We start from the raw sequence: 18,547 nt of genomic DNA, 5'->3' as shown, positions 1-18,547 counted from the left end.
TCAAATTTATAAACGATTTTGATGTATCTTCTAGAGGGCGCCACAAGCGACCATTAGGACACTTTTAAATCGTCAAAACTTTTTTCTATCACAGTGTATATCAATTTCGAATAGAAAAATCTTTTACCCTATCTTTTCTGCTTAAAAAAGGTATACTTGTAAAATGTCGCTAAAGCCAACTGCTTAAAAGATATTTGCAATTTTATTAATAGATGCAATTTTTAATTCAAAGCATTTTATTACAAACATTTCATAGCAAATGCTCCAAATGCGCACCATTTTATTTGTATTGTAACTTAGGTTTTTTGTTGTTTCCATAAAGACGTTTAAGTAAACAAATGAAAATAACACTGCACGTCTTAGTTCCTTTTTGACGTTATTAGAGTACTGAAGTTTTATTAAGTCAATAACTATCGCTTTTTCACAATGAATACTTACACCTATAATGAGCAAGTTGACATGCTATTGGTTTATGGATTTTGCAATAAAAATGGCCGGGAAAGTGTTCGAGTTTACCACGAAAGATTTCCAAATCGTCGAACACCCAATCATCAAACGTTTGCAAATATTGAAAGACGACTCCGTGAAAATGGAAGTTTTCAACCGAAAAGAATCGACGGGGGTCGAATCCGGACAACTAGGACAATAGGTAATGAAGAAGCTATTTCAAATAGAGTCGAAGAAGATCCGAGAATTAGTACCAGACGTTTATAAGACAATTTAGCAATTCCCAAAAGTACAATTCACGAAGTTTTGAAAGAACAATTATTATACCCTTTCCATATCCAAAAAGTACAAGATCTTTTACCGATCGATCTTGGAAGTCGTTTAGCTTTTTGTCATTTTATTCAAAATCAGCAGGTCCATAATCCGAACTTCAGTAAAAAAATTCTCTTCACCGACGAAGCTTGCTTTACTAAATCCGGCATAACTAACGTTCACAATGAACATGTTTATAGTAATGAAAATCCGCACGCCCTCAAAGTAGTTCATTATCAATATACATTCAAAATTAATGTATGGACCGGAATAATAGGCAATATTATTCTCGGGCCTGTTGTGATGCCAAATCGATTAAATGGACAAAGTTATTTGCACTTTCTTCAAAAAACTTTACCGGACTTGTTGGAGAACATACCATAATTATTTCGTGATGGCATGTGTTTCATGCAAAATGGGGCGCCTCCACATTATACCCTCAATGTTAGACAATATTTAAATAATGCATTTCCTGGGAGATGGATTGGAAGGGGAAATGACGCTCCAGTACAATGGCCTCCACGATGCCCAGATTTGACGCCATGTGACTTTTTTTATGGGATTTTTTGAAATAAAAAGTTTATTCGACATCAATTGATCATATTCAAGAGTTACATAATAGAATTTTCAATACAGTTAACGATGTGAGAACTAGGCCAGAAGTTATGCAGAGAATGCACTTTAATTTTTTTGAAAAGAATTAATTTGTGTATGCAAGAAAGTGGTGCGCATTTTGAGCATTTGCTATGAAATTTTTGTAATAAAACGCTTTGAATTAAAAATTGCATCTATTAATAAAATTGCAAATATCTTTTAAACAGTTGGCTTTAGCGACATTTTACAAGTATACCTTTTTTAAGCAGAAAAGATAGGGTAAAAGATTTTTCTATTCGAAATTGATATACACTGTGACAGAAAAAAGTTTTGACGGTTTAAAAGTGTCCTAATGGTCGCTTGTGGCGCCCTCTAGAAGATACATCAAAATCGTTTATAAATTTGAATTTCTCATCCCAAAAAACCGTTGAATACAAAATTTCGTGAAATTAGTTTGAAGAAGTCAAAAGATATTAAAGAAAATCTGATTTCCTTTTTCAACTTTGACACCCTGTAGCTCCGTTATTATCAACTTTTGTACTAAGGCAAGTTTAGTTAAATCGACTTATTATGAGTTGTACTATATCTGATAGAGCGTTGTACACGGAGTATCCGGACACCCTGTATAATTTATTTTTGATACTGTCTTGTCTCAGTACGAGTTGCTTCTAGACTTTTAAATAAAAGACCGACAACAGTGTGCAAGCAATATCGTTTTGTGAGAGGTGTGGTGTCGTGGAAGCTGTTACAAAACCCTGAATTATTTATATTAAGCGGTATTGGTCACATTGTACAAATTGATGAAAGTGTAGTTACCAAAAGGAAATCTAATGTGGGCCGATTGGTGCCACAGGTTTGGGGTCCTTGTCATGGTCGATATCACAACTAAAAGAGGGGTTGTGGGCTATACACGAAACCGATAAAAGAAGCACATATTGAAGAAAATTATAAAGCACATTAGACCCGGAATGGAGATATGAACGGACAAATGGAGGGTCTATGAATGCCTTAATAACTTTGAAGGTATCTCACCGTATATTGTATATAAAACTGTAAATCGTACCGAAAACTTTATGGACCCACGAACTGGAGTTTGCATTAATTATGCAGAAGGATATTGGGCTCAATTAAAGGAATTTTGTAAAAAAAGTAATGTCATGGCTTCAAAATTATTGCCAGAACACATTGATCACTTTTTATGGTATAAGGTTTATGGTGGAGAGGCTAGTGGTACTTTTATAAATATTTGCGAACAAATTGCTGAAAAATATGTATTTTAACCCTTTTTCAATTATGATAGTTTATATTTATTTGGGTGAGATTAGCTTGATTGGGTTAGTTCAGGGTTTGGTGGGTTTGGTTACGGTTAGTTCAGGTTACGGTTAGTTTCATTACATGATTTATTCATTATCCAACTATGTTTTTGATTTATTTTACACCACCCAGCACCCCAATTCACTCCACGATCCCGAAAGCCTGCAGATACTGCAGATACTTATGTGAAAAAAAAATCCACAATTTTTTGCAATGAATCACACATTACAATATCAAAGAAGAAATTTTTTCAAAAAAAAAATTATTCATTTTTGTTGAGCTAAAGTGATATGGAGCCAAAGTAAACTAGTTAACAACAATCTAACTTTCGATGTTTTGATAAGCCATTCTAGTTACGCCGTTAGATTTGAAATAATCATGATTTCTCCATTCACAACTGATATAATTATTTCCATTTCAGAATTTAGTACAGAATTCGAAAACAATAATAAAATTATATTGTTATAATATATTATATTCAATATATGAGAAAAAAGGTATTTTTTATTTCAACTCTTTCGAGAGATATTCGACTAAAATTTAAATAAACTGAAAATATTAAACAGAACAGTCAAAAGTGATAGAATAGCCGTATTAAAGGGGAAAACAATTACAATCAAAGCCATGTGCTCAGCCAGAACTCCTACCTTTTTTTAATTAAATCTCAGTCATAACTGTTAGTCTACATATAGGAGTTGTATATATTTTTTAATTTAGAAAAAAAGCTATTCTCGTGTAATAAAAAATAAGCGAGATGCTCCATTTAAAATGGGAAAGTTGATCATTTTTTACTTTGCTATTTGTTCACATTTACGTCATTTTCTCCCTTCTCAAATAAAATTCTAAGACTTTTATGCTTACAATTTTTTTTCGTTTCAAAAAAATGTCTTTCTCCAAACACCGTTCAAAATACAATCAAACACCTTGTACATTATTGAATCACTATTGCGCTAACAACACAATGTTGTTAACATAATTATTAATCTCGTACGTAATAAAAAGCTGAGTTGATTATTGCAATTATGTGTCACCTTACAATTATCTAATCCACCTGTAGGTTTCATGACTACTCGTTTCAATCATATTATCATGTCCTAAACTAAGAGCCAATATAAGCCCCGCATGTAGTTACATCTACACCGCCTTAATGCTCATAGAAACTTTCCATTATATCAACTAGGCCGCATGCTCATCTGCTCACTGGATAAACTTACCTGTTTGCCATGAATTATTTAAAATAGGGTCTGGCCCGTCATTTATATCGAAGCGAAACCTAGACAAACTCATGGAAATTATTAAGACCGGCACGATTAGGCATTTACAATTCGATGTGCGGTTTTAATATTAGGTATCAAAGTGTTAAGCACCAATAAGTTTTTAATGGATGAAGCACTTTGCATTTTCCGAATTAATTAAGGTTTTATGCCGCCCTTATTTTAGACATGGGCCTTTTCAGAAGAACCCTCACAGGACATGTAGGCGGTCTACATTTTCGCACGTAAGTAGCCCCAAGGATCTCCAAGATGGCAAAGTTGTACTATTACTTTTGGTGCATTTAAACTTGATTTAATAGTACCAATGAAAATCAATGAATGGACACGCACAAAAAAATCAAGTCAATATAGCCCTTTGCATTTCCGGTATGCTGTCGAGGATTGTCCATGGAAAGTAAATTGATCAAGCCGTTATGTCCGACAGCATATTTTGCCTTTAATGGCGTTTTAAATGATGGAAGCTTTATCGCTTGATGAAGTTTCTCCTGCAAACCGGCAGCGAACTCAATTTTAATTCCTAGTCAACATTTAATTACTCTCAGGATGGATCTGCAATCTACTCTGACAGAACATTCAGTTTTTACGAATATATCCATTTTCAGTGCAGAAAGTGATTTGATCTAGAATCTTGCTCGTTGCTTACTAGCAAATTGCTCGTTAAGGTTTGAGAAACAAATTGCAATTTGAGTAACTCGTGTTACTCAAATTGCGAAATTGATTGGTACTTACTTACCAAATTGTCTTACTGTATTGTCTCATGTTTTCACGTGAGTTATTGCTCTATGATATTTTTGGATTCTCCGAAGAGACGTCAAAAATGTATCTCCCTGCTCCGTCTTGGACGGTATACCCTATACCAAAATTAAATTCCAATACTAAAACTCCGAATGTTCTATATGACCCCGATAAGTCCCAAACAAGCACTGATAACGCCTCTGAAAGTATGCGACGTTAACCTGAACAAAATGATTGCTATGGTTCAATCGCATAATTTAAAATATAATTTTACCCATAATTTCCCAAATGTTTTAATTTCTCTGTAGACTCCCCCTCAAGAAATGTTTTTATGATCGACAAATTTGGGCTATTAAGCAAGTGTGTAATGGTCCATTTCATCCAATGAACCGTCGCGTTGCAGGAATTCAACTATTTCGCTAACGGTATAGGGCAGCGCTCCATCCTCTTAAAATTTATGTTCCAATGAAATTCCAATGACAATTCTTCTAATATATTTTCTATCTCATTTATCTCTTCCTTAATAAATATTTCATACTTTCAAGTGCACGGTCTACGGTAGACTTGTTTGAAACTTGTTGAGATCTGGCATTTGTTATTTCGTAATTCTGCAGTGTGCCTCTAGTCTTCATAAAGTCAGATTGTCGAATAGAGAGTATCTAGATCTGACGATAATCGATTTTTTACTGAATCGATAATATGTAAAACGATTTAAATAATTTCATAAAACGAATCCAGAGAAAAATATAAACTTTCTAGGCTTAACCGGTCGGAATTTCCCATCATTTAAATCGGCATTTTGTTGAGCCCTACATTAAGTAATTGTAGTAATGTGGATATTCTATAACATTTTTTTTCAAAATTTTTATATCTCTGATTTTAAAATAAATAACATATCTTATTTCGATTATCAACCGTTTACGAGATATTAACCTTCGTTTCTCCTTTCGTAAAACAGTTACGAAGAAATCTGTTTATCACGCTCCACTTCCAAACACAGCTATTCGTTTTCTTAAGTTCTCAATTGATCTTAAAACGACCCTTCTTCTTGTTTTGATGCTTTAACTTGCGATGACCCAGAATTATAAATGAAGTCTTTCATCGTTCCCCATAATTATCTAATGATGAAAGGTCTGGTGAGCGTGCCGGCCAACGTATGTTTCCATTGTTTGAAATGACTCTCCCAGGAATTGTTCCAGACAAATAATCAACCACTCTTCTAGAGTTATGTAACGGAGCACTATCTTATTAAAACAAAGCTTATTGAAACGGTTGAGGCAGATGTTGTTATCCATGTATTCTATCAGGTAGACCATTAAAAAATGTAAAAATTTATCTGCGGCCAAATTGTCTTCGTAAATGCATGAGCCAATGATCGTATCGCCAAATAAACTAACCCATATATTTAGCCCGAAACGTGCTTGTGGTTGATGTCCTTGGTGTCCATATGGATTTTCAGTAGGCTAGACATGTTCATCGTGACGATTGAACATATCTGAGCTGGTAAACTTGCACTCATACGTGAATGTCAAGTTGGTTCGGAAATGGGGATTTTATCCCAACAATAGCATGATATTCCTACAAAATGGAGGTACCTCATTTGGGAGATATTGATATTTGTGAATAGTTACGTAAATTAGTTACGAAGAAATGTGGTTTTCAAAACTTTACATTTTGAAAAGTCATTTTTAATCATGTTATATAATAATACAATTAACTTATTATATTTAATCTACTATTTAACTATTGCAGAAACAGTAATGTATGCCATCCGTGTAAAATGTGAGTTTAAGGCATTCACGGCAGTTGGTTAATGAGCGATTTGTGGTTTTTATGTACAAATCTTCAGTTTGAAAAATAATTACATTAGGCATCGTTTTAAGAAATTACCTTTTTTTCAATTATAATTTGTTTTTTCACGATCTTTTTCATCTTCAGCTCAGCTTTAGCATTTTTAATTCCAGTTTCAGTATTCCATCCTCAACTTAACAAATAGAACCAAAAGTTTAAAGTACACTTCTAACCAAAAAAAGCAAAGTCTATCAGACAAACTCCACATTTTTTATATTCTGAACCCAGCATTGCGTCAGTTTTAGCTCTCAGCTCAAACTACAACTTTCCTTGTGGAGCGTAATGTGTGCAAATCAATTTCAGTTTGTGCAGGCTCTGTGTGAATTGCAATTCGTATACTTCATTTTTATATCCAAATTTTTCAACTTTAATTTGGACAAATGTTTCGTGTGAGGATTTGTTCTATATAGCACAATGTTAGTTGGGCCTTCGCGGTTTTCGTTCCCTTAAATTCTGACCTTAAGCCTCCGTCTCTTGGCCGGCCAACAAAATCAACATAAACTCTGCGTCCCTTCCACAATCTAATAGAATGGTTTTAATTATTAGGCTTAAAAACAAATTCAGAAGAGTGAGTGAAGAGTTTTAGCAAAGTAAACACGGAACTTCAGCGTGTGTGGAAAGACTGAATTATAGGACGGGAAAAAATGAAAAGGAACAGTGACAAGTTCTCGACAATGAACGTGAAGAGTTCGTTAACTGGACGAGCCTTGTTAGTGACAGACCGAAATCGAGCCTCAAGAAGGACCTTGGCAGAAAAGCCCAAATTCCTAGAAAAGAGAAGTGCAAGTTTGCAAAACTGGACGTTTCACAATAGAAGGTAAATTATATATATTGAAGTTTAAATGTAGCCGTCACTCGGTTTGTAAAGGCAATTATTTTGTTTTTAAACCATTATTTAGAGAACTTTCCGTGGCTTAGTTATCAAATAGAACGTTTTTAAACCTTTTCTCTTTGATTATTCCAATTCGTGACTGCTTATTGTAATTAGGTATTTATTTTAAGTCCCGCACCTCATTTTTCATTTCTATCTGATAGCAATGTACAATTAGTTTACCGCTTTTTTGTTATGTCTAAAGCTACGTACATAAAACAATATACAATTTGCCTTTTATTTCAGTGGATAAAAGAACATATAGATCGCGAATAGAATTCTAAGAAAAACCAATCAGCCTATATAACTTAAAACCGTTTTTCTATAAAATAAATGAAAATCATTAATTTTTAAAAGTGTTTCCAAAACAAGACGGTAATACAATGAGACTTGAACTTTGCTATCGATAGTGAAAGAAAGCTGAATGACCTGATGGCCCTCAGTATTGCAAAATTTAAGATATTGCATAAATATCTTGAGGTTTCTTCACATTGTCCTTTTTTCTTACCATCCACAACTTGCATCATTTTATACTTTCTTTTTATTAACAAATTTCTTCTCGATTCGAAACCTCACAAAGGACGAAACTACTTGAGGTTCACATGGATAATGCATTCAGCTGTGATCAGAAACAATCTATTTTGTTTATATGTTTTTGAAAGCAATTATTATTTTTTTTAAATAGAAGAAAAGTAAAACATCACTTTATAAAAATGGGAAAAAGAAATAAATAAAAAAGTTTCTTCTATAATATATAAATCCTAGGATAAATCGAAAACATTGTTGTGCATATTTCTCCTTTTTCGACTTGATTTATATGAAAATACTGGAATTACATGAACTTCAAATGGATATGAAATAGGCTATCTTCAAACTTCATTTCAAGTAACTTAAGATTTCATTTCGGAGTAAAAAAATACATTGGCACGTTCTGTGCTCATTTTACTTTACACCATTTTTTTATTTCATGGAATTGGAAAACATGTAACCTGGATTTAATCTGAATGGAATAGTAGACCTTGTTCCGAACAAATTTTCCGTGGAAGATTTGCTTCGTAATTTATTGTCTTTCTTTACACCTCGGGTGTTAAAAGCTCGCGGTGCTCATGCAGTCCCGTCGTATTTTTACAGTGCCGTATTAGAATATATTTGGAAAGAATAAAATATAATAATACCAAACCTTGCATGCAAAGTAGTATATTGTAACGTGTGTGTAATATAGATGCTATTTCTGTAAGTATAAATGAGCAATAATAAGAAAGCAAAGTAAAAAAAATAAAAATATTTTGGTAAAAGTTCTTCTTAAAAATCAATATCCCGTGGAATTCTTTCATAAATGAATCTCTTCGGTACTCAAATCACCAAAATGAAAAATTTGCTTCTAACTATCGTTGATGGCCTTGAACCTGATAGTACTATTAATAAGAATTGTCTCTGTTTTTTAAATTCAAACAGCTATATTTAAGTTCTGTGTATTTAATAATTTATAGAGTAGCAGCTGAACGGGATGATAAGTTCCACGTTAACTGAAGACATTTTATTTCTACCAACACAGTTCTTTATCAAATCATGAGTACAAATTTTATTTATTCAATAACCAGTAAACTATCCATTCCGATTTAATAGGAAAGAAACGACTTATTTTGAGTTGTGCCTACGATTGGCCCTAATGAGATCCTCAATTTCGTCAGCTATTTCGCTCTCTTCTTCGTTCTTTCGTCTGTCCCTCAAGTTTTGCATCAAATTCGTCTTCAAGTCAAAAAAACTTAAACAAGTAGCTTATCAAAACATGTTGTCAAGAACAAGCTTAGACATGACTCAAAATAAGTCGTTTTCTTCCCTTTAGATAGAAAATACTGCATATTTTAGGCCGAGGGGAATCTTTATTCTACTGGGAAGTGTTTAGCATCTGACGACGTGGGAGCATGGTAAAAAATTAAGTCTGCAGAAACTGAAACATATAGGGTGTGGGTTCTGCAATTCAACCATGGAAATCTCGGTAGCCATTAAACATACGAGGTTGATTAAATTGGGGTAAAGTTTTGCAATTTCTAGTTCAAGAATATGGTATTTTAAAATTGTGGCTTGATGGCTTTTGTGGATATTCGAAAAAAAACTGAAATGTAGAATAAGGTTTTAATTTTTTTTCTCAAATTATTTGGCGAGGTAATTCAAAAATACAGTAATCTTATACAGGGTGAGTTTTTTAAGTGTGTCACGTAAATATCTCTGAAGTTATGAGTTTTAGAAAAAAAAGTTTCAAATAAAAAAGGGATTATATGAAAGGGGGAACCTTTTGGCATCATCACTGTTTCGATTCAAGGTCATCTTCAGGCTCTAATCAAGATCAACTTTGTTTTTTCAAATGGAAACCCCACATTTTTTTGACAGATTCTGATTTGTTGTTCAAAACAAACATGTTTTTACTTGAAATATTTTTTTATTCATTTGATAGTTTTGGTACAAATTGACATTTTTAAAGAATTTTGTTCTAACGAAAATGCTTGTATCGATACATTCAAGAGAAGAAATTAAAAAAAAACATAATTTTTAAACAATTCAATCAAATAAGTGTTCAAAATGATGTCCTTCTACTTCAATGCATTTAGCGATCCTCATGTTGAATGAATGTTGGATATTCCAATGTTTCTGGTCGAATAAAGAAAGAATAAAAAAACGTAATAAATAGATGTTTTATCAATTTGTAAACAAGTAAGACCCACAGTTCTACTCGCTTACAGTTTTAATTCAGTTTTAGAATGATAAATATTGTAAAATGGCAGTGCGATTTTCAAAAGACGAAAAAATTGAAATTATTTTTGCTTATGGGCGAATCAGGCAGAAGTTCTACTGCAACGGTGCAGCGTTATACCGAGCGTTTCTCACAAAACGTACTTCCGTCACGGACTTTTGTCAATAAAATTGTTAGTTTATTTCGAGCAACAGGAAGTGTCGAAACACAAAAAAGAGCACGCTCAAAGACTGTCGTTGAAAATGAAGACAATCAAATTGATATTTTAGCTGCCATTGCACTTGATCCTCATGTAAATACTCGTCAGCTGGCTGAAGAGTCTGGTATTTCACAAAATAGTGTTTGTAAAATTTTAAAAAATCATAAGTTTCATCCTTACCACTTCTCTCTTCATCAAGAACTACATGATGACGATTTTCAAAACCGAGTTACCTTTTTTACTTGGGCTCAAAGAAAAATCAGACAAAATGATGATTTTTTCTCGAATGTGTTGTTTTCGGACGAGTCTGGATTCACAAACCATGGGCAAGTTAACAGACACAACATGCATTACTGGGCTGTTGAAAATTCCTATTGGTTGCGAGAGGTGGAAAACCAGCGTCCATGGACTGTAAATGTTTGGTGTGGCATTGTAGGAGAACATTTAATTGGCCCTTTTTTTATCGATGGAAATTTTAATGCTGCAAAGTATCTCGATTTTTTAGCACATGACTTGCCAATACTTCTGGAAGAAGTAAATCTAAATCGACGAATGACCACGTGGTATCAACATGATGGGTACCCAGCTCATTATGCAATAGTTGTTCGGGAAAAATTGGATGAAATGTTTCCTCAAAAGTGGATTGGTCATGGTGGTTATGTTAACTGGCCAGCACGTTCACCAGACTTAACATCTCCAGATTTCTTTCTTTGAGGGTTCTTAAAAGAAATTGTTTACGCTGAAGTGCCAACAACTGCTGAAAACATGAAAGAAAGAATAAGAGTAGCTTGCCGTAACATTCCGCCAGAAACATATTGGAATATCCAACAGTCATTCAAAATGAGGATCGCTAAATGCATTGAAGTAGAAGGACATCATTTTGAACACTTATTTGATTGAATTGTTTAAAAATTATGTTTTTTTAAAATTTCTTCTGTTGAATGTATCGATGCAAGCATTTTCGTTAGAACAAAATTCTTTAAAAATGTCAATTTGTGCCAAAATTATCAAATGAATAAAAAAATATTTCAAGTAAAAACATGTTTGTTTTGAACAACAAATCAGAATCTGTCAAAAAAATGTGGGATTTCTATTTGAAAAAACAAAGTTGACCTTGATTAGAGCCTGAAGATGACCTTGAATCGAAACAATGATGATGCCAAAAGTTTTCCCCTTTCATATAATCCCTTTTTTATTTGAAACTTTTTTTTCTAAAACTCATAACTTCAGAGATATTTACGCGACACACTTAAAAAACTCACCCTGTATAATTGCCAGATAACTACGAGCCACAACTGTGTCTTTTAACAAAAACCAATAGAATAATTACTTCCTCAGAACAATATTAGAACAAAATTCACTGAGATCACTCAAAGGGGTATCACATTTCTCAGCTCCTGAGTTATTTCAAAATTATAAAACACAATATTCGCATTGATACTTTTTCTGTATTGTTTTATTTATAATATTATGTTACTTTATCTAGTTGTTAAAAAATGAAACGTATATGAAATTAACCTCAAGCGTCCTTATAAATTTCATTGGATTCGGGAAAGCATGTTGTACTAAAAATTATCTTTATGAATCTCACAACATTCCAATCAGCCTCGTGCATAATTGAAACTGTTATACTTCAAGCGCTTCATGAAATTGAGGTCAAAGTATTACAGGAACGGTGCATTAGGTAGTCTTCTTTATTCATAGTAATGTTCATGTCGACATTAAATTGTAATAAAGCTTCTACTTAGCTTATTATAAAGTTTTATTAAAAAGCACGTAATGCCCCACTTCCAAAGTTAGCTTTTTCGCTCAAGGTACTTTTGAAAATGCCACATGTTGGAACAAACTCAGCAGTGTTCGTAAAAATCCTAATTCAGCCCTTACCTCAGACTTTCATGCTCTCAACATAACAAAAAGAAATTCAGTTTTACCACGTTTCCGACAAGAAAATATGAGGTATCTTATTGTTCCTTGTTATGTTTCATTTCTTACTAGATGGGGCAATAATAGGGGCTTTTGTCTCATATGTTCCACGTTCCTCGCATATGTGACAGAAAAGTCTGCCCCGACATGTAAGATATAACATAGGAAGGGAGTCTAAAGAAAGTAGGTCAAGGAAAATTATTTTTAGAATGGAAAGTGTGAGGATTCCACTCGGATCTTCTTAACTTAAAAAGTGAAAAATAAAGCATAATTAGAAAACTCTCAACCTCGATCGATGTGATATATTTAATCAGGATCCCTTCAAGGTATACTATAAATTAATCATTATGTTAATTAAATTTCTGTTCTGAATATAATGTAGCTCATCAATTAGAGTATTACCAAAAGAAGCTATTCAAGTTCTGTTTTTGTTCCTTCCTTTTAGTAGTTAAGCCAATTAAAAAACTCTTAACCTTAGTCAGTGTTATATTTTAATGTCTCCTGTCTATGTCAATATTGGCTTTAATTGCTTTATTAATCTTATGTGCTGTGACATAACATCATTAATTAATAATTATGGAATTGCTACTAATTGGCTTCTCCTTTAACACAATAAACACGTGTATCCTACAGCTACGCTTAATCACAACCTGAGGCATTGATGGGAAATTGGTTTTCCTTATATGTTTGTGATTGGTATCAACATCTTATCTTTGGACTATATTATAATTCTCTTACCTGAAGGACCATACATATATATATATATATATATACCGTATCCTTCCCCTTCTAGTAAGCAGGGATTTTATTAGAAGGTTGCTTAAATTGTAATTTTAGGGAGATTGAAACCGTGCACGTTCACGACGAACAAATGATGAGCAAGAGGGGCTTTTCCAACAAGTGTCGTAAATTTCAATATGTCGATAATTCAGTAAAACGAGACATCTGTCGAATTTGCGATTTTTAAAAGTTCATTATGTTCAGAATGAAAAAATCATATTTATGAGTACAAAAAGTTTTGTTTCGCCCAATGAAAGTGCACTGTTTTCACAATTTAAAGTTCAGGGAAAATGTAAGTCAAACAGAGTGAATGGTGAGCCTGTCTATACAGTGAGTCCAAGGCAAGGTTGTCCGGTATGGGGAACTCATAAACACTGTTGAATAGATTTAATTAAATGGAACAAAAATTGTACAACGAAAAGAGTACTCTCACGGTGTAAACAGATCTAGAAAATTAATTTTGGTTTTTGAAGTATTTTGAAGGAAAACAATTTTTCCTTCTGCCCCTATGAAAGCAAGCATTACCAACAGAGATACTAATCGCTAACACATACATATGATAGAAGAGATAAATGAAGGATGAACGCCAATAACTTAGCTACATCTTATGTATTTCTAAAATAGCTAAAACATCAATTTTGATAATAATAGATAATAATTAGGGTAAAAATATTGCGTTTTCTATATTATTTTCATAAACTATTGAAAAACTGTTGTAGATATGGAAAAAATATAAGAGATGAAAAATAAACATCCAGGCGATGGCATCCTACAAAAAAAATTAGGATGGTAAAAGGATGGCTCACATGAGAAATATTATCAACCTGTAGATTATTCTGATGATTTGAAAAGCCTGTCCGTGTAGATTGTAAAGCTATCCATGCACTAAATCCTGATAGCCAAGCAACGAAACAAACTTCATTGTATCCAAATAATTTTCAATTTTTAAAAGTAACTAATTAAATATTTAAACATAAATTCAAAGCAGGATCTTCTTACTTTAGACAAATTGAAATTAATAAATCAGCAGTATTGAGTAGAACGTGTAGCTCCATCTCAAAGATTCATGTTTTAGTTATTAACTGTCGGGTTTATTGATTTGAAGCTAGATAACAGCGTAACAGCCCTCTGTGTGGAAGCTTTTAAACTAGGTAAAGAAAATCAATAAAATTTGACGCAGGGCGGAGATGGGGAGAGAGAGAGAAAGTGAGAGAGAATAGAACGATTGGTATAATATGCAAAACCTTACGTAAGAATGTTTGAAATTGTAACATGAAATACCAAATCAATAATTATTCGTTGGCTTTTGCCTCCAACAGATGGCACTTGAAACTATTGATGCAAAACAGTTATTTTAATATGTATCTGTAATATTGTATCAAATTATGTTAAAGTCAACAGCCAACTTTCTTTTGTTCACCCCAATGCCAATGGTATCATTGAATGTACAGATTATCCCATTTTCGCTACATTTTTTAGCGAACGTAGTCTACTTTTGTGGATAATGAACGGAGATATAAACAGATTTGTCACAACTCTCTTGGTTTTTTAGGATGATTTTTAAAAATTGTCATAGGATCCCCCTTATAAATCGGTTGACTCCCCATCTTTTAAAACATTGTAAAGGGTGTCACAGATTTTCTCGTATAAAAGTTAGTGTTGCATCTCACTTTAGTCCCCAACATTAGGTTAGACCGCAGTTAAATTTATGATTTTTTTTAATACAACACCCTATTTATTATTAGATATTTTAAATCATCTCGTGAATAGCTCCAAAAAAGCTTTTTCCCTCGCCCTGTATACTGTTTTCTTTTTCATTTCTAAAAATTGAAAAGACAAGCGAGTTCTAAAAATGTGAAGTTTCAGAAACACCCTATATAAAGAAAAACAAAATTGACATGAAAAATCTGTTTTTCCGCGATCCTGGAAAGATGCAACTTTTATCATACTTTACCCTAAACGAAAACGTGGTTTTCATCTCTAGAGAGAGAATATTCCTTCTCGTTAACTTTGGTCTCTAGAGATAACGCGTTGACGGTGACGGTGAACGCGGCCCATCATTCCTGAGAGTATTGCTGGAAGCATTCAAGTAACCTGTTTTAAAAATTCAAACCCGCTGACAGTGACTGAACCACGACGTGAATCAGAATAAATAATGACAAAACTAAATGTTTTATAACCTGTCTCTACAGGTTTGAGAAGCGTCGAGTAGGATGCTAATATACTGGTGCCATAATTGTTTAGTAATGGAATGGAATAACCCTCTTTTGTTGATTTTGTATATCATTGACTGCGTGTATCAACATAATCGGAGAAAAGATAATGTTCTAGTCAACAAAAATACTTTTCTGTAATTTGAGAACTCGGCTTTGTGTCGTTTGAAACTGTCGTTTCAATGACAGAAAATGCTATTTTCATCACTTATACAGCAATATAATATTTCCATATCGCAGTCACAATGACAGCTTTTCTGAACACTTTTGGAGTCAACACAGTATTGAAATGGAACTCCATTTGATACTACGTTTTGCGTTTGGCTCCTGTACGTTGGCAAACCATACTGTACATACTGTATCGGGCGGAACAAGATTGTACTTTCAGCTTTCGTTGTATGAATTCAATAATCCTAGATAGCAATTTAATGTATTTTTTTCTAGTGAATTCAAAATATCAAAAATAGCTGGATCTAAAACAAAAGTGCATCTACGTCAAAACCTTATTGCCTATATTGTGGGCTGTGTGCTATCTACAGAGTGTCCCAGAAACAATATTTTATTGTTTTAGTGAATTTGCTAATATCCGGGATGTTCTATTAAAAGTGAGTTAGGTGAGAAAAATAAAAATGAGATATGGAAAAAGCAACACTCAAAATTCACGTCAACCGGAGAAAGTGATCTCGGAGACCAGACCGGAATAAGACATAAAAATTCATTCTAGTTTTTAACAACTGAAGTGCTTTTTCCGAGACTTTGGGGCAGCATCAATGTCCACAGTTTTCCTTATTAATGTTTTTCTATTTCCGATGAATAATTCCATTTACCAATGAAAATAAAATTGATTAACAAAATTCCTCTTTTAAGTGAAGAATAACGAAATATGTTAGAAATTTATTACACTTCACATCGAAATGTACCAGTTACTTCGGAAACATATCTGTAACGCTATCCAAGAAAACAACAAACAGCTCAAAATTATTTGCTATTTCTTCGTAGAAGTTTAGTCATCAAAGAAACTTAGTAAATTTAGTTAACACAACCTTACATATTAGGTGCGAAATTACTGGAAAGGAACTTGTGAATAAACCACCCAATATTATTAAGACGCATATTGAAGTGAAGACAGACGGAAAGTGAAACAAACAGGGATATACAAAAAATGACAAATAATTCTCCCTTGAGACACTTCGTTAGAAAGTGTTTTCCAGAAGTAATTTGTGTAGGCCGAGACGACCGTGAATAAGAATCAACATTCTGATTTACGTATTTGAATAAGTAACACAGTCCATTATGATTGTAGCGTGATTATAGCGTGGAAGAATTTTAACATTATTTTCTTTACGTATAGAATTGGACGGGTTTTGCAATCTCATAAAACTTAATTTTTTACCTGCATTACTGACCTAGATTCGAGCCACTGTACTTTTCACCTTCAATTCAGAAATTCCAGATCCACCAACATTTTTAACGTTGCTCAGAGATCGTTGATCCGTCATACTGTCTTTCAGTCGTTTAAATGCGCAATTGTTTTCAACCATCATCAAGTTCCAGATCCATCTCCGGCAAAAATGCCTGAATAATCCAACGTTCAGAGATGATACAGAAATCAGCATTTATTAATGAAATCTGACGGATTAGATATAGGAATATGATACATCGTTTTAAAGAAAATTTAATTTACTTTTAGTGCATATACAAGGCGTTTTGATAAAGATGAGAAAAATAAAAAGAAGGGAAAACCCTCAGGCAAAATTTGTGTTGAGCTGTGCTATTGGTTTTGGAGCCCAATTTTTAAAATAAAACAATAAAATTAATTTCTAGTCTTTAACTTAAAAAAACTTTCTCCGAAATTTTAAAGCAGCATCAACGTTTATAGTTTTCTATGTTAATCTTTTTGCATTATCATTCGATACATTTTCCAATGAATAATTCCGAGTGCATTTAAATATTGCATTGCCCCATTAAAAAACCTCTTTCAGGGTGAAATAAAAAAATATTAGTTTTTACTTGAATTTTTGAAAGGGGATAGAAAGTGATAATTGACACATTTATCTATAGCCTGATAAGGTAACATTTCGATTAGGAAATTCCACCTCTGCAGTTAACCTCGACCTACTCTTATCGTCAAATAAGTACGTATTTTCATTAACATAAATACCAGAACTATCTGTGCCAAATGCCTGTATTTGTTTTCCATCGCGTATTAATTAAAATAAACAGGGACACATGCAGTTGTTGCACTATCAACTTCTGCCTAAAGGAATTATTTTCATATACAGAGTATTTCAAAACATGTATCGGCTAATGAAAGTTGTGATTTCTTGGCTCATTGTAAGGAAAAAATTCTTATTAATATGGGTCCGCAAACTACTTGTTTTCGAGATACATACTGTTAAAATAAAGTTTTTTTTATCAGATTTTTGAACATATCTCAGGAATCGTTTATCAACTGCCAATGTTTTCTACACAAAAAAACTATTCTTGGACAAAAGCTCTAAAGCGAGGCGTTTTCCAGAAAAATGGCATTTTAAGATGAAAAACATGAGAAAACTAGTAACATAATTAAAAACATTTTATTATCAAAACTACGCAAATAAACAATAAAAACCACGGTTTAAAAGGTGGTTTTAAAATGCCAATTGCCCCAATGGCACAGAAATTAAGAGCAAAAAATCTCACGTAAACCTTAAAATCTCCGCCACTGACCTATGAAAAAAATTGAATAAGGCGCTTAAAAGTAGCTAATATTAATGATAATGTGTGTATAAAAATCGATTTTGCATCTGAAACGGTTCCTGAGATACCGTCGAAAACCAAAAAAAAAAAAAATTTTTAACACCCAGTACCTCGAAAACGGTGCGTTTTTGAATCCATGTTAATAGGACCTTTTTCTCTTTCAATGAGCTAAGAAACTACACCCTCTATTTGCGGACACATGTTTTGAAACACCCTGTATGTATATTGAACTACTTAATTCATATAAAACTACTAATTGTGGTAACATTACTTCTAGAAGAAGAAGTAATTCAGACATTTTTTTCCAGCTTGTAGGTAGATAATTGAATTGCCAACCCACATACTCTGTATTATTTGTAGTTACAAGTTTCATCTCAAACACAATTCCCCAATCGGGAAAATCCTGTCTAAAATTAACCTGCGAGAATGTTAATGTGAGACCATTTCTTGCAAAACATCTTGCTCCTGTCTCAAATTAAATTCTCCATTCGGGGACGGAGCAATGATAGCGAAAGATATCGATGACGAACGTCTGTTCGGAAC

The 18,547-nt window shown here is 33.1% G+C and overlaps 1 protein-coding gene across 2 annotated transcripts in view; it reads left to right on the top strand.

The window, feature by feature from the left end:
- The window catches only part of LOC136407988 (GTPase-activating Rap/Ran-GAP domain-like protein 3), an 83,991-nt gene that overhangs the window by 25,805 nt on the left and 39,639 nt on the right, over positions 1–18,547 (top strand). Inside the window, exon 1 of one of the 2 annotated variants that reach the window (XM_066388628.1) lies at positions 7,074–7,344. The exons of the other annotated variant lie outside the window; for it this stretch is intronic. Within the exon in view, the coding sequence (XP_066244725.1) occupies positions 7,172–7,344 (173 nt within the window). The 5' untranslated portion in view covers positions 7,074–7,171. Of the gene's footprint in view, positions 1–7,073; positions 7,345–18,547 lie in introns of those variants that run through there. 2 annotated transcript variants of the gene reach the window in all.

The sequence above is a fragment of the Euwallacea similis genome, chromosome 1 (assembly GCF_039881205.1).
Source record: "Euwallacea similis isolate ESF13 chromosome 1, ESF131.1, whole genome shotgun sequence".
Classification (NCBI taxonomy): domain Eukaryota; kingdom Metazoa; phylum Arthropoda; class Insecta; order Coleoptera; family Curculionidae; genus Euwallacea; species Euwallacea similis.
This window is presented reverse-complemented; position numbering and strand designations above follow the sequence as displayed.